This window comes from Saccostrea echinata, unplaced genomic scaffold (assembly GCF_033153115.1).
Source record: "Saccostrea echinata isolate AGI-Se365-2 ecotype Australia unplaced genomic scaffold, CSIRO_AGI_Sech_v1 ptg000030l, whole genome shotgun sequence".
Classification (NCBI taxonomy): domain Eukaryota; kingdom Metazoa; phylum Mollusca; class Bivalvia; order Ostreida; family Ostreidae; genus Saccostrea; species Saccostrea echinata.
In genome coordinates, this window is record NW_026889779.1 from 15,432,301 (window position 1) to 15,447,763 (window position 15,463).

The following is a 15,463-nucleotide window of genomic DNA, read 5'->3' on the forward strand; positions in this document are numbered from 1 at the left end:
CTGTTTCACCATCGAACATATTATGGAGTGATTCCTCAGTCATGAATAATTATGACAGATTTCAAACTGATGAATCATGAATAGAAGTTGTCAATTTGTCATGAATAAATTAATATTTGGTTTTCAGTTATGCTTTTAGGAATGTTTGGACTACTATATTTGTCCTTTTTTTTTAATTTCCATGCAATAAACATGACCTATTGTGCTTGAATCTTTGCATCCATCCAAATGTGGATACAAAAGAAACAGTTGTTCCAATATATCACATTTCTGTTTCATGCTTCTACTAAGATAGTAGGTATTACAAAAACTTACAAACTCAAGGGTCAAAAGATCAAAGGCAATGATGTTGCTGACATTACTAACAGAGTTACATCCTACCCTCCAATTTCACAATCGCTATAGTATTCTGAATTGGAAAAGGCCTGATTTTAAGGTCAAAGGAAATTACAAGACTGTAATAAGTTTGGCCAAAAGACACAATATTAAATACTTATGTGACCAGTAAGTCTCAAATTCCATGTACTTGCATGAAATACAGTGGTGACAGATGGAAAAAGATGAAGGTAAAATATTCACTTCAAGTTTAGTGGTAAATGTCTTTATTACATACTTAGTAATTAATACACTTTTTTTGCATATGCAATAAGCCTGACATCACAATAGCTGTATCAGCTTCCAGGGCTGATATGGATCGGCAGGACTGATACGGATTTATATCACACCCCTTGGAGATTAATACTTTAATGTATTCTAAATTACTGTTCTTTGATATGATAAACTAGTCAGTGATTATTTAAGTAGATGTATGCTGTAATTTATTACTAAGTATGTAATAAACATAATATACCCTTTCCACATTACATCCAGTATCAGCCTGAGACACCAATATCAGCCCTTGGGCTTTTGACTCTCTGGCTGATATTGGTGTCTCGGGGCTGATACAGGATGTGATATGGAAAAGGGTAGACTATCTTTAAAAAATATTTGTTTGCCATCTCCAGACCAACTGACTAAAAACGGTTTGACTCAAAACTTTTTATTTTTTTTTATTCAATCGGAAGTTTTTTGATCCCATTAATTATATTCACAAGTGTTTTGGGAAAAAAATTTCCCCTACCTACCCAATTTTTTTTATTCAGATTCTGGAGAGGGCAAACAAACTTTTTTTAAAAGATAGCCATATATATTATTTTATATATAATGTGATTGTATATCAATTCAGTACTTGAAAAACTTTGTTGTTGGAGTACAGACAATTGATCATTTATTTGGTATGAGGTTTTGCCTAACAAATAGATGTTGATTTAAGCTTTGTAAGCTTTAATAACCTATGTTTAAAAATTATTACCTGAATATATGTCTATAGTAGAGCAGGAATAGTTTGTTTGTTTATTGAAGTTGTTACACAAAATCTGTATAAAAACAAAATAACTTAAAGTGTGAGACATGGGGGGAAAAAAAGAATATCTAATAGAGATATATTTTAAATGAACAGAATTTCCTCAAATGAGAATTGTTTCATTTTCAGATGATTTACCCACCCGACCCATGTCTCCCAATCTTCACTTGAAGGGAAGTCTACACCCTCTTCATTACAGTCACCATGCCCCCTCCTCTTCCCCACAACTTTCCCATTTTTTCCATGGCCAGATGAGCTTTCCCCCAGGAAAGCAGGAAAGCATCAACATTGATGAATTAGTAGATCAGCTTAACACCACAGAAGTATTACATGAACAGGCAGATATCGTCCATTATTTGTATCTTCACAGGTATGCTTACTCATTTGTAATCATTAATGAACTCGTTGAATTTAACTTTCTGTAGACATTTCTCTCTATAGATAGTTTTCATAGGACATATTTTCTCTCCAAGTTATTTCCCTTGGCCGCCATCTTGGTGGTCAACCTGGTAATTTTTCCTCTTTGTCTTACCAAATTTAAAAGAGTGTACCAGAAATATTTGGGGGGAAATCTTTCTGGAATAAAAATTATGCAATGAAGGTGGATTTAACAAATGTATATTTTTCAGAAAAACAATGTTTCCTACACCACAATGGCCAGTATAAAAAGTTAAAGTTGGTTGAATAATGAAGGAATATGAGCATGTTGACCTCCAATATGGCGGCCAACGGGAAATAACTCTTGATAATTTGGGCCTACTGAAAACTATCTATATATTGGAAGCTTGAAGTATAATTCAGATGTATTCCAGACCATTTTAAAATTTGATTTTGAAATTAACCGATACTTTAAAAGTCAATACCTGTATCTACCAGGGCTATTCGGAAATGTATCTTCGCTGCCTTGACGTCAAAATTCATTTTGTCATAATCAGATTTCTGTATCGCGCTTAACTTTTTTATGATCTCCGTATTATTATCTAAATTCTATTAAACTTGCACAAAATGAAGTCAAAATAAAATTTTTAAAATATTTACATAAATTGAATTATTAGGGCCCTGCTCTGCAGGTGCCCTATAGTGATCAGTCTGTCTGTCTGTCCTTCCGTCCATCTGTCTGTCCGAGATCTCTTGTCCGGAGCATATCTTCTCTCTCCTTGGCCCAATCTGGCTCATACTTCACCCACAGAGTGTCTTTGGGTAAAGGATGTGCAGTGACCTTGAACCATGTTTCTAGGTCTAAGGTCAAGGTCATAGCAGAATTATATGAAAAATCCTTGTCTGGAGCATATCTTCTCTCCTCTTGGTCCAATGTGGCTCATACTTCACTCACAGAGTGCCACTGGTCAATGGATGTGCAGTGACCTTGAACGAAGTTTCTAGGTCAAGGGTCAATTTCAAAAATAGCCTCTCTGTTTAAAATCTTTGTTCGGTGCATAATTTCTTTCCCTTAAGTCCAGTCAGCCTCAAACCTTACCAATTGACTTAGGGTACGGATCATTTGTGAATTTCCTTCCATATTTCTGATAGAGGATATGCAACAATTTTCATAGAGGATATGCAGCATTCATGATTTTTGTGCCGTTTTTTGATGGAAGGTGTTGAGCACTCATGATTTTCGTGCTTTTTTTTATTATAATGAGGATAACATAGAAGCCCTTTAGACTCAAACAACACATCCCTTAATAGTACACAAATGTTCCTCTTCAAAATAAATCCTTTTCAGCTACCTTACATTTCCATGTTCATTGCTGAAAGCGGGGCCCTTTGAGATGGCCACCATCTCAATGATATCTAGTTTTCACTCTTGCTATGGGTCCACTGGGAGTTTGAACATAGGTGTTACATATTTTCAATATCTGATTTCGTGACTGCGCTGGGTACCCCTACCATTGACACATTAACATACCATTGAAAAGAAGAAATAAAATATTTGTAAAATATTTTTTGTGTTTATTAATTCTTAGTGTGTCAAAAGTATATGCCAATATTCACCAAAAGGGGTTCGTTAGAAAGAAGAATATAAACACAATGTCTGATAATTTCCAAAAAGCCTTCGTAGGTACACTAAGGTAATGATCACAGACATGTAGCGGTACTTAGAAATACCGGTAATAAGTCAATCCTTGTTATCGAGAACTCTATGGGACCAAATAAAAACTACAAGAATTCCGAAGGTTTGAGATATTGAGGTTCAAATACAATAAGATAAAAGTGGTTGGGACTTTCAAGTCACTATGACATATCCATGTTTTTCGAGATATCGGAAGTTTGAGATATAAAAGTTCAACTGTATATATACCCAGTATGTGGCTTTGTATATTGTAAATGTAACATCAGTACATATATCATTAAGTGTTTCAATTTTATGACACCATATTCCTAAAGTAATTACAGAGTGATTTAAATTTCAGAGGTCCTAATTTTGAGATCAAAATTGACAATAAGCCATGTTGTATCAAGGAATTACTGGTGGAACTTTATGAAAAGGTTAGTGTGAAATATTATTGGGGAATTTGAATTTCAGTGTGCCAATGAGAATCTTGATGTCATTCAGTAAGACAGATACCTTGTAGGTCAAACAAATTTATAGTGAACATAGATGTTGCCAATTTATGCCAGTAGTGAACTACATGTAATATTTTTTCATGTGCTTATAATTATGTTTATAGTGAACATAGATATTAGATATTCATGCCTATTTTTCCACTCAGTAGTAGAAAATATTTAGTAATTAACTGGATAAAATGAATTATTGATATAACAAGACAACTTCTGTCAGCTCTGGTGATTTACTTTAATCATGTTTTTCTGTATCTGTATGAATTCTGGTCCCAGGATCACCAAAAAGAGACTTAAAAGTTAAATTTCAATCATCTGCAAGATGTTAATTAAAAGTGAATTGAAACTCTAACTTTGCAGATAACAGCAGTTTCTTTATCTGAACAAATATGAATCTTTGCATTTTGGACTGTTTGACCACTGGTAAAGATTTTGACTTAGGATATTTCATGATCATGGGACCAGTGGACTTGTACTATTTATGTTGCATGTTGGCTATTTTAATTAAATGTGTTTTATTTCTTATGTGAATTCATGAAACTTGTATTATTGAAATTGCAGGCTGGCCATTGGAAACACTGGGGTCTGGTGAGACATACAGCTGGTATGCTCAGGAAGAGGGTAGAAGAATTAGCTCTGGTATGTTCATAACTAGTAAGACCTGATCAGGCAGGATTTAATTTCTTTTTTACTTAGACCTGCATAACAAAAATAAAAAAAAAAATTTGAGAATACAATATTCTTGCTTTGGTTAATTGATATTTAAATCATTTCACCAAACTGATGAAGTTCATTACATACGTAATATGGAATCATTTTAAGGTTTCGTAGATTTTGTTGATACCAGTCCATGCCAAGTAGTTTATAAATATAAGTTAACTTCTGTTGATAAAAGATAGTTGTCATAAGTACAAAATTTAAAATCAACCACTGAGAGCTTTATGCAAGTCCATACTATGTGTTTACTTGTAGGCAGCAACAGATCTTTTAGTTCGACAGAAGCAGTTATCAGTGGGTCTTCCACCAGACAGAGAGAGGGTCGTTATGCGGTAAACAAAAAATTGGACTGAAACATTCTTTGAATATACAATAAGAAAAAGAATTGCATTTAACAAGGATAAATTCAAAACAAATCATACTTTTTAGCTAAAATAAGGGAGAACTTATGCTATAGTCTTTCAGCATCCAAAGTTTAATTTTTTAGAACAGTTCCATTTTTAAGTACCGGTACATGTATATATAACCAAAATCCTCAGAATCAAAATTGCTTAAATGATGTATTTTAAGATGCATTCTACCAGACTTGTTTTGATGCTGTAACTGGTCTTATTTTCTAGACCTCTGCCACCAGATGATCTGGCCAGTATTATTTTTGATGCTTGTGGGGAGGATCTAAGTACAGCATCCCTAACACAGGTAAAATCTGAAATCTCCAACAATGCTGATATTGTAAATATCTCACATACATGATACCCTAAATAAATGTGTTTAACAATGCTGATAACACAGGTAAAAATTTATATCTCCAACAATGCTGATATGGTAAATCTCTTACATACATACATGTAATACCCTAAATAAATGTTTAACAAAGCTGATAACAGGTAAAAACTGATACAGTATCTTCAACAGTGCTGATATTGTAAATATCGTACAAACATGATACCCTAAATAAATGTGTTTAACAAAGCTCATATTTTTAGAATTAAACAAAGCTGGTGTCTTAAACTTTTTAACACTTGATATCTTCAATTTTGAATATATACAGCTGATATTTTAATCTCTGACATATTTGATATTTTACACCTCTAACATGAGATTTATATCATGTGTCTGCAAAGTGATAGATCTCAGATATGCTGGTAGTGGAAATTTCTTATAGACTGATTGGTTGTCTCATTAGATAACCAAAATGAAACAAACTTGTGAGTGCAATATTGAAGACCAATTTAGATATAAACTTCATGGGAAAAAACTCTTCTGTGAATAAGAAAAGAAACAATAATTGAGATTTTAAAAATGCAGGAATACTGGATAAATTTATTTTCAGACTGCATACATGTACTTTCAAAATTTGTTGAAATTCTTTGTTGATTTTGCTTTATTAAAAAAAAAAACTTTGTATTTTCCAGGAGCTGTTGATTTATCTTGCCATGTTTATCCGCACCGAACCAAAACTATTCAATGAAATGTTGAGGCTTAGGGTGGGTCTCATCATTCAAGTTATGGCATCAGAGCTTGCTAGAACTCTCAAGTGCACAGGTATACATGTACATAGAAAGAGTGAAGTCTAGGGTAAAGGTCAAATCTGATACAGTAGAAGACTTTCAAACTTCGATAATAAGTATCTGATTGTAGATAAATGTATATAGCAGGTACTAAGGAGAATAATAAACTAAAAATATTAAAGTAAGAAAAATAAGTTTTTATGTTATATATTTAATAAATATAAAAATCTTGATAACATAGGTATTGCATAGATATTGCTGTTATTCTTAAAATGTAAACATTTTTATTGTGATTACCAGTTTTTTAAAATCCAAATTTTCATTTAAGTTGATAATTTATGCAAGTATTAAGTAGATTTTTTTTTCTTTATTAGGTGATGAAGCGTCCGAGCACTTACTGAATCTCAGTCCTTATGAAATGAAAACTCTTCTACATCACATCCTGAGTGGAAAAGAGTTTGTCATCAATACAGGTAGGTCACACCAACTCAGATATGGACGGCCATTACTGTATCATTTCATATGCAATGTACATGTATTTGTAGTGTTCAAATATATTTAATGTTATGCTATTAATGATATTGCAGTCCAAAAGTTCTCACTGATTCTTGGTAATCTAGCCGTCATTAAACTTCTATTTTAATGTTGTTGTTTTTGTGGCTGAAAATCTTGAGCATTAACAATAGGATCATACATGTAACTCTGTATGTTATTATTTCAAACCTAGTGTAAACATTTAGTTTTTTTTTTTTAAAGATTTGCAGGCCCCTTTATTTATAGTCAGTTTAAAAAAAAAGTATAATTTTGGCTTTCATTTTATGTTTTTGCAGTGGCATTTAATTGACTTGTATCTGAGTTCTGCATTATGGTGGATTATTTTTTTTTAATAATCATGTACAATGTACCTTAAATTGCTACAAGTTACATGTAAATATATTCTTTTGTTCTTTAAGTCATAGATATTAATTTATACAATTTTTAAGGACCATCAAAAAAGAAGTTACGGGGTAAATAAAATCATCCAAAATTTAATATATGTACATGCATAAATGTACATAGTATTGCAAATGTATTTAGCATACCAGTAACTGAAAACTTCTGCTGCAAATTTTATATGACTACTTTTACTAATAATAAACTACACATGTATTTTCAAATATACATGTTTGAATAAGATACACAGCTGTACTAAAATCAGGCAAAAACATATACTGTAAATCACTTTTTATTTGTGAGAACTTTATTTTCGCATAATTACGTGAGACGGTCTGCTCACAAAAATTTTATTCACGTGTATATTTTTGTTAGTATAGGTTAAATATATATATATATATATATATATATATATATATATATATATATATATATATATATATATATATATATATAACAATATCAAGAAATCGCGAAAAATTTTTCTCGCTTATAAATACCTAATACTGACCTAAGGTGTCGCGAAAATTTGGTGATCTACAGTAATATAAATGCTAAATTACTCTAAAAAAACAGATTTTTACAGTGCAATATTGATATTAATTCCATGTATATTATTCATTGCCCACTGCACGGTGTATATTGCTTGATATGCTGCTTAATATTCTGCTGTAGATTGTGTTCACTCTTGTGTTCATCCCTTTGGGGGGGAAAGTCCCGGTGAGTTTGTGTGTCCCCATTTACATCTGAGACCCCCCCATTCTTTTCTACCTCTCATATAGCAAAATAAACATCATATCAAATACTACTAAAAAATAAATCAACTTATTTGAAACAATCACACTATATTTTTGAAAAACAGAGAGGCAAATCAAACGATGCGAATTTTTTATCATGTTTTCATGTTTTAGATAATCAGAAATGACTTATCAGAGTCTTAATGATACTTTTCACATTTAATGAAGAAAAGATAGATAAGTTCTTTAAAGAAAATACATCATACATTTTTAAATTTAATAAGTAGATATACAAAAACAAAATGAAAACTGGTGTAATATACTTGTTTAGTTTAACTTCTTATTTAGGACCAGTTTTCTGAGATGAAGACTTGATTAGTTGTTCATTGAACTGGAGTTTTGCATAATTTCATTTCCATAAATCTTAAACATAACAAATTCTATCACATGTATATAGAACATCTATCAGAATTTAGCACACACACAACTCTACTGTTAGTCATAAATGTAGAATTAGTTACTAATGATATACTGATATAACCTACACAATGTATTCCCTTGATTATGTTCTGTTTCTACCACACAGTGGAGGTTGATCAAAGGCATGTTCCATTTGGTAAATCCTTAGTTTTTGTTTAATTTAATGTCAAAGTGGCTTTGTTTTAGCTTTGGAACAGCACAGTAACTCCAGCAAGCAGATTTTTGAGTAATAGAAAATTCATTTTCTTACCTGGCTAAAAAACTTTTAATGCAAAAAAAAGTGATGTATATTTTCTGACTTGATAATCTAATGCTGTGCCAATATAGCTCAGGCATACATGAAGTGTGTTTAATTTTGTATAATTTGTAGTTTTAGAGGTTTATAGTTTGAAAAAACATTTCTCCATTTAGGCTCATCCACAGGGTCTTTGATGCTTAATTTAGAATTAACTGTCTAGCCAATAGCTATATATGTAGTACTTTCTCCACATTGCTAAAATGTTTGTAAGGCCATTCTAAGATTTTTTTTCCATTTAGCACTCACCTATCATTCTAGAATCTACCTAGAAATTCATGAAAAAGCACACAAGCCAAAAAATAAAAACACACTTTATAGCAATAAAACAACATTATTCAAATAATTTGATTTCATAATTCTATTTCTCTCATTAAAAAATGTATTCCTTTGCAAAATCATAATAGTAATTGCTAAGTATAGACCTATTTGCCTGATTCTTGAAAATATTGAAAGGAATGACAGTACCCTAAAGGTTTCAATAAAAAAATCCACTTTTGAACCCCTAATTTTGTATGTATTCCTTGATTTTGTGTGTGTCAGAAACCAAGGCACATGTGGATGCTAAACATAAATAAAATCTTTGAAAGGCCTAACTTATATATACTAACATTTATGGAGAAGGGTAACACATAACAAAATTTCATAAATCACATTTAAAGCAATGTTTAAGTACTGGGTTCAAGGGCAACAGGCATTTTGTCTAATCCAAGAACTTAACTGTTTGCCAGAGGCCATTTGGCTATAGCAAAGGCAAGAGTTTTATATGAGGATTTGGCAAGATATTATCCTATTGGATCACCCAGTAAAAGATTTTATTTATATTGAAAACATATATTAAAGATATATATAACAATCTGCTTTCTGTAAGTTTTGTTCATCATAAGTAAATATTATTATTTACATTAACATGTAAATGAGCTCAAGTGTTTTGATCTAAAATCATTTTCTATTACAATGATAATACACATGTATTTGTGTCACAGCTTTGTAATTTTTGAGGAAGTGCCAGTAGAATTTAACTGTTGAATTGTGTTTATTTTTCTCCTCCTATCCCTTATTGCAAACACATGCACCTTTATAGAAAAATGTGTTATGTCAATGTTACATATTGTTATATTGAAATGAAACATTGAAATATATCCAGTGTTCTCTAGAAAAGGAAATGAAAAAGTATTTTATACCTTTATTGCTACCATCTAATGAAAAGTGAGTGGAAATTAGATTGCAGAAGCAGCTTTACCAATTTCATTTTGAAACAGCTTGAAGATCTGATGATTTTTGTAATTTATAATTTTACTCTACACATCTATACAATTATGTAAACTTTATTTTCTTACTTGAATGGATATAGACAATTTTATTAGCCGCTACAACTTAAACAGCTACAATTATATTTTGATTTAGAGCATACTAATGTAGAAGATGAGTGCAGGTTATCAGTTACAACGAAGAATGTTGGAGATGAAGCCACAGAATTTGCCAAACTAAGTCGAAAACCACATTTAAAGGTTCATACCATTTCATGTTTATTTTTATGTTCAGGAAGACATACATGTTTAATTTATGATGATGACTTAACAACCATGGCTCACTGATGTCAAGATCACAAGGGTGGTATACTTGTTCAGAAGATTGGAACTGTGGAGTTGTGGTTATTGTTGAGATGGAAATTTTTTTTAATCCTTGTATGATCTTTGTTTATTCTGTTTAATCAAGAATTCTGCACAAAACTGATACATGTATGCACTAACAAGGAATATGTGTAGTTCATAGTAGGAGAAATATTTCCTAGTGTGCAGTCTTGCGTTTCATTTTGATGAATCTACGTCTTTTGTCTGAAGCATGTTTTGATTATTCCTTGTTCACAATTCCCTAAGTTTGCTTTGCATGTAGTACATATGTGTTCTGCTCCAGTTGGAATGTTTTCTCATTTAGTTTGCACCTTCATGTGTGGAAATGAAGGATTCACTAAGCTTTGCTTGCTTTAGTGAAATAACCACTTATTAATGTCTTTTACTTATTTTTTCACCCTGAAGAGAAAAAATCCAATTTAAGGCAAGGCCAGAGTTTGATTCTGGATGACAGAAACTTGTCAATGGTGAGTCACATGACCCTACTGTGATTGTCATGCATGACCTATTTCCATAATCACATTCCTGTGCTTTGTTGTTTTCACAACACCCCAACAAAATTGCTTTGTACGTATTAAGTTGTCATCAATGATAAAGTCCCAAATACACACATGTTTGTTTGTCATAGATAAATTTTTGACTGCAGGGAAGTCAATGAACCTGACTTACTAAGTCAAGAGGTCCAAGCTTTCATCAATGTGTATTTTACATGTAGTTTTTTGTGTTACATGTAGTATCAGTGGAGTTTCTTTTTATGGTTTCTCACACTTAAATACATTATCATTTATGGATTCCATTTCTTGGTTGTGGTAATGTAGATATCTGTGCATGGACTGGTACAATGGTAGGCATTGATTGAAATTCTTGTAGCTCTTATGGAGGAAGTATATAAATAACTCAGAAAACTTTGTCTTCCATGTAAAGGTATAGTCAAATTTCACATTTCTTTTGTGTTATAAATGATATAGTTTATTGAACATGACTTAGTGTTGTATCATTTACTCTGTAGTTTTGAATTTGTTGATTAAGATCACTTATATACCGAGTACAAACTTTGAAAAATAATCAAAGAAAAAGTTTTTAGGAGGATATGTTTTATTGATGGGCAAATATAATTAATTAAAGTCATCAATCACTACAAACCCAATAAATACCTGGATAGAAAGAGCAAATAAAACTATGTTACATTCTTAAGAAATAGATAAAGAAGGATATTTTGAATGAAGAATTTTTTTTTTTTTGGCTTTCAAGACTTTGAGTATTCAAAAAAAAAAAACACCTGTAGTTTATTCCCACTCATACTTTGCATAATATATTCATGTACACTAATGTATGTATATATGAGTATAATTTTTTTTACAAAAATTTCAAACAGATGCAGAAAAGTATGCCTCGCCTTGACCCCCATGCACTTGAGAAGGAAGATGATGTGGAGTCTGACAGACAGGGCCAGTGGCTCCGTAGGCGCCGCCTAGATGGTGCCCTGAACAGAGTTCCTGTTGGATTCTATCCAAGGGTTTGGAAAGTTCTCAAAATGGTAAATGAATGGTGGAATTTGTACCTAAATGTATTGTATTAATTACCAGACACAGGCACTTGACAGTTGATCTTTGGTATCTCAGAAAACCTTTGATATGTCCAGACTTGTCAAAATTTTAAAATCACAAGTGGACATTTAGTCTGACAAAGTCAAATATTCTGTTGGACTGGACGAAGTTTTGTCCGACCAGATACATATACCATGATTACCTTATTTTGATGCTGAGAAAGGAAAATAAATAACTGCACCAAAATGCCCTACAAAATTTTCAACAGCCTTCAATCTCACAAGTTTCTTTTCTTAGGATAGTCCTTAATCAAAGACATAAATTACATATATGTCTTTGCTGTAACAAATTTAATCACCCCTTGTCACCATGTGGCCATCTCTTCTGTTTTTGGGTAGCCTGTGCAGCCCCGATCCCGATCTTTTTAAAATTTTAAAAATCGATTTTTATGCCCCGCCATGAATATGGCCGGGGCATATAGTGTTTGTCATGTCCGTCTTCCGTCCTTCCGTCCTTCTGTCCTTCCGTCTGTCCTTCCGTCACACTTTGCGTTTAGCTCTGTTCAAAGCTCAGTTTCAAAGAAACTATCCAAGATATTTTTATCAAACTTCAGATGCTGATAGATATTGATGAGAGCTATGCAACTGCATCAACATTTTTTGACCTTGACCTGTCTTTTGACCTTGACCTCACTTTTCTTAAATTAGTGTTTAGCTCAGTTTTAAAGATACCATTCAAGATAGTGTAATCAAACTTCATATGTTGATACATACTGATGTAAACTATTCAACTGCATCAACATTTTTTGACCTTGACCTTTCTTTTGACCTTGACCTCACTTTTCTTAAATTAGTGTTTAGCTCAGTTTTAAAGATACCATTCAAGATAGTGTAATCAAACTTCATATGTTGATACATACTGATGTAAGCCATTCAACTGCATCAACATTTTTTTACCTTGACCTTTCTTTTGACCTTAACCTCTGAATTAGTGTTTAGCTCAGTTTTAATGAAACCATTCAAGATATTTTTAACAAACTTCATATGCTGATACATACTGATGAGAGCTATTCAACTGCAGCAATATTTTTTACCTTGACCTTTCCTTTGACCTTGACCTCACTTTTCTTAAATAAGTGTTTAGCTCAGTTTTAAAGATACCATTCAAGATAGTGTTATCAAACTTCATATGCTGATACATACTAACGAGAGCTATTCAACTGCAGCAACATTTTTTGACCTTGACCTTTCCTTTGACCTTGACCTCACTTCTTAAATTAGTGTCAAACTTCATATGCTGATACATACTGATGAGAGCTATTCAACTGCATCAATATTTTTTACCTTGACCTTTCCTTTGACCTTGACCTCACTTTTTTAAAATAAGTGTTTAGCTCAGTTTTTAAAGATACCATTCAAGATAGTGTTATCAAACTTCATATGCTGATACATACTGATGAGAGCTATTCAACTGCATCAACATTTTTTGACCTTGACCTTTCCTTTGACCTTGACCTCACTTTTCTTAAATTAGTGTCAAACTTCATATGCTGATACCGACAGATGAAAGCTATTCAACTGCATCAATATTTTTTTACCTTGACCTTTCCTTTGACCTTGACCTCACTTTTCTTTAATTATTGTTTAGCTCAGTTTTAAAGAAACCATTCCTAATATTTTTATCAAACTTCATATGCTAATACATACTGATGTAACATTTTCAACTGCATCAACAATTTTTGACCTTGACCTTTCCTTTGACCTTGACCTCACTTTTCTTAAATTAGTGTCAAACTTCATATGCTGATACATACTGATGTAAGCTATTCAACTGCATCAATATTTTTTCACCTTGACCTTTCCTTTGACCTTGACCTCACTTTTCTCAATTTGTGTTAAAATGTTGTGTTACTAATATACCCTCGGCGGGGCATTCATGTCCTATGGACATATTTCTAGTTTCAAACTGTCATTTAGACTGATGTTTTCTTGAAAGTTATCAGTCTAGACAAATTTTTACCAGCTTTGCTTACTGGACCGACAGTTTTCGACAAGTCTGTATGTTGAAGTAAATAAATCTGGAATTCCAAACCACTTTACCCCTTGATATATCGAATCCTCAGATATGTTGAAGTTTTTTCTCAGTCCCATCAAGTTCTCGATAACAAGGTTTGACTATATATATTTTTTTCTACTAGCAAATAAATAGAACCCCTACCTAATAAAACAAATTTTTTTGTGGTAAGAAAAAATATATAACATCAAGTGTCTTTGTTACCAGTAGAACACTGTGATTCACAATTTGGTTACACCTGAATTGAATAACCAATGAGAGTAAAATTCATTGCCTTTTCTATTCTTAGTGCCATGGACTTGTCATTGAAGGACATCATATACCACACAGTCTTACTAGAGAGGTTGGTTTCTGAATTTTTTTTTTTTGTAATAAAGAAAAGAAATGCTAAGCTTGTTCTTACCTGCTGATATGTAAGTTTTGTATAAACCTTTTAGATGACCCCAGGAGAGTTTAAGTTTGCTTTACATGTGGAGATGGTTCTAAATAAGATCCCCCAGCCTGAGTATAGACAGCTAATGGTGGAGGCCCTAATGATCCTAACTATGATGACGGAGAACGAGAATAGTAAACTCTACTTTAATCAGCTGATTCAGGTGGATAAGATCGTCCATGTGGCTAATGGCATCTATATTAAAGAACAGGTTAGTGTAGCAATGTAATAAAAACTCTACTTTAGTCAGCTGATTCAGGTGGATAAGATCGTCCATGTGGCTAATGGCATCTATATTAAAGAACAGGTTAGTGTAGCAATGTAATCAAACTCTACTCTAATCAGCTGATTCAGGTGGATAAGATCGTCCATGTGGCTAATGGCATCTATATTAAAGAACAGGTTAGTGTAGCAATGTAATCAAACTCTAATCAGCTGATTCAGGTGGATAAGATCGTCTATGTGGCTAATGGCATCTATATTAAAGAACAGGTTAGTGTAGCAATGTAATCAAACTCTACTTTAATCAGCTGATTCAGGTGGATAAGATCGTCCATGTGGCTAATGGCATCTATATTAAAGAACAAGTTAGTGTAGCAATGTCATTAAGCTGCAAATAAGTTGTCAACCATTTATACCTGGTGTATTTTACAGTAGGCAAGCATGTACAGTTGAACCTCGGTATCTCAAAACATGGATATCTCGAATACCATGGATATGTCGAAGTCATTTTGAAATCCCTACTGCTTATTCTTTAAGTATTTTATCCTGGATATCTCAAATCCTCGGTTATCTCAAAGTATTATCTCAGTCCCTTAGAGTTCGAGATAATGAGGTTTGACTGTATATACATTTATTTGTTGTTGTTTTTTTGTAAAACCACCTGTGTGAAATATTTCTAAAGAAGTGGAGTTTACCATGACATGCAGATCATGCAAGCTTATTTTATACAATTATTTAAACTGACATAAATATAAACAATAAAATGTCTTTGTTTGTTAATGCAGGAATAACAGTTGAAACCATTCAATGCAAATAAAAAATAAAAAGCCATAAAAAAAACACATTTCACCATGTTGAATTTAGGAGATGAATGGTTTCATTGTAGACTGATGCGTTGATACAATCTTAACATTGCT

General features: G+C 32.3%; 1 protein-coding gene across 4 annotated transcripts in view; it reads left to right on the forward strand.

Annotated features, from left to right (window-relative positions):
* Window positions 1-15,463, forward strand: part of LOC133197378 (probable phosphorylase b kinase regulatory subunit alpha) — a 52,830-nt gene that overhangs the window by 34,392 nt on the left and 2,975 nt on the right. For all 4 annotated transcript variants that reach the window (XM_061333377.1, XM_061333379.1, XM_061333380.1 and 1 more), the window contains 11 exons: window positions 1,532-1,772; window positions 3,817-3,892; window positions 4,526-4,603; window positions 4,937-5,013; window positions 5,302-5,380; window positions 6,097-6,226; window positions 6,567-6,665; window positions 10,045-10,148; window positions 11,647-11,808; window positions 14,181-14,234; window positions 14,329-14,535. In XM_061333377.1, coding sequence (XP_061189361.1) covers window positions 1,532-1,772; window positions 3,817-3,892; window positions 4,526-4,603; window positions 4,937-5,013; window positions 5,302-5,380; window positions 6,097-6,226; window positions 6,567-6,665; window positions 10,045-10,148; window positions 11,647-11,808; window positions 14,181-14,234; window positions 14,329-14,535 — 1,307 coding nt within the window. The remainder of the gene's footprint in view (window positions 1-1,531; window positions 1,773-3,816; window positions 3,893-4,525; window positions 4,604-4,936; window positions 5,014-5,301; window positions 5,381-6,096; window positions 6,227-6,566; window positions 6,666-10,044; window positions 10,149-11,646; window positions 11,809-14,180; window positions 14,235-14,328; window positions 14,536-15,463) is intronic.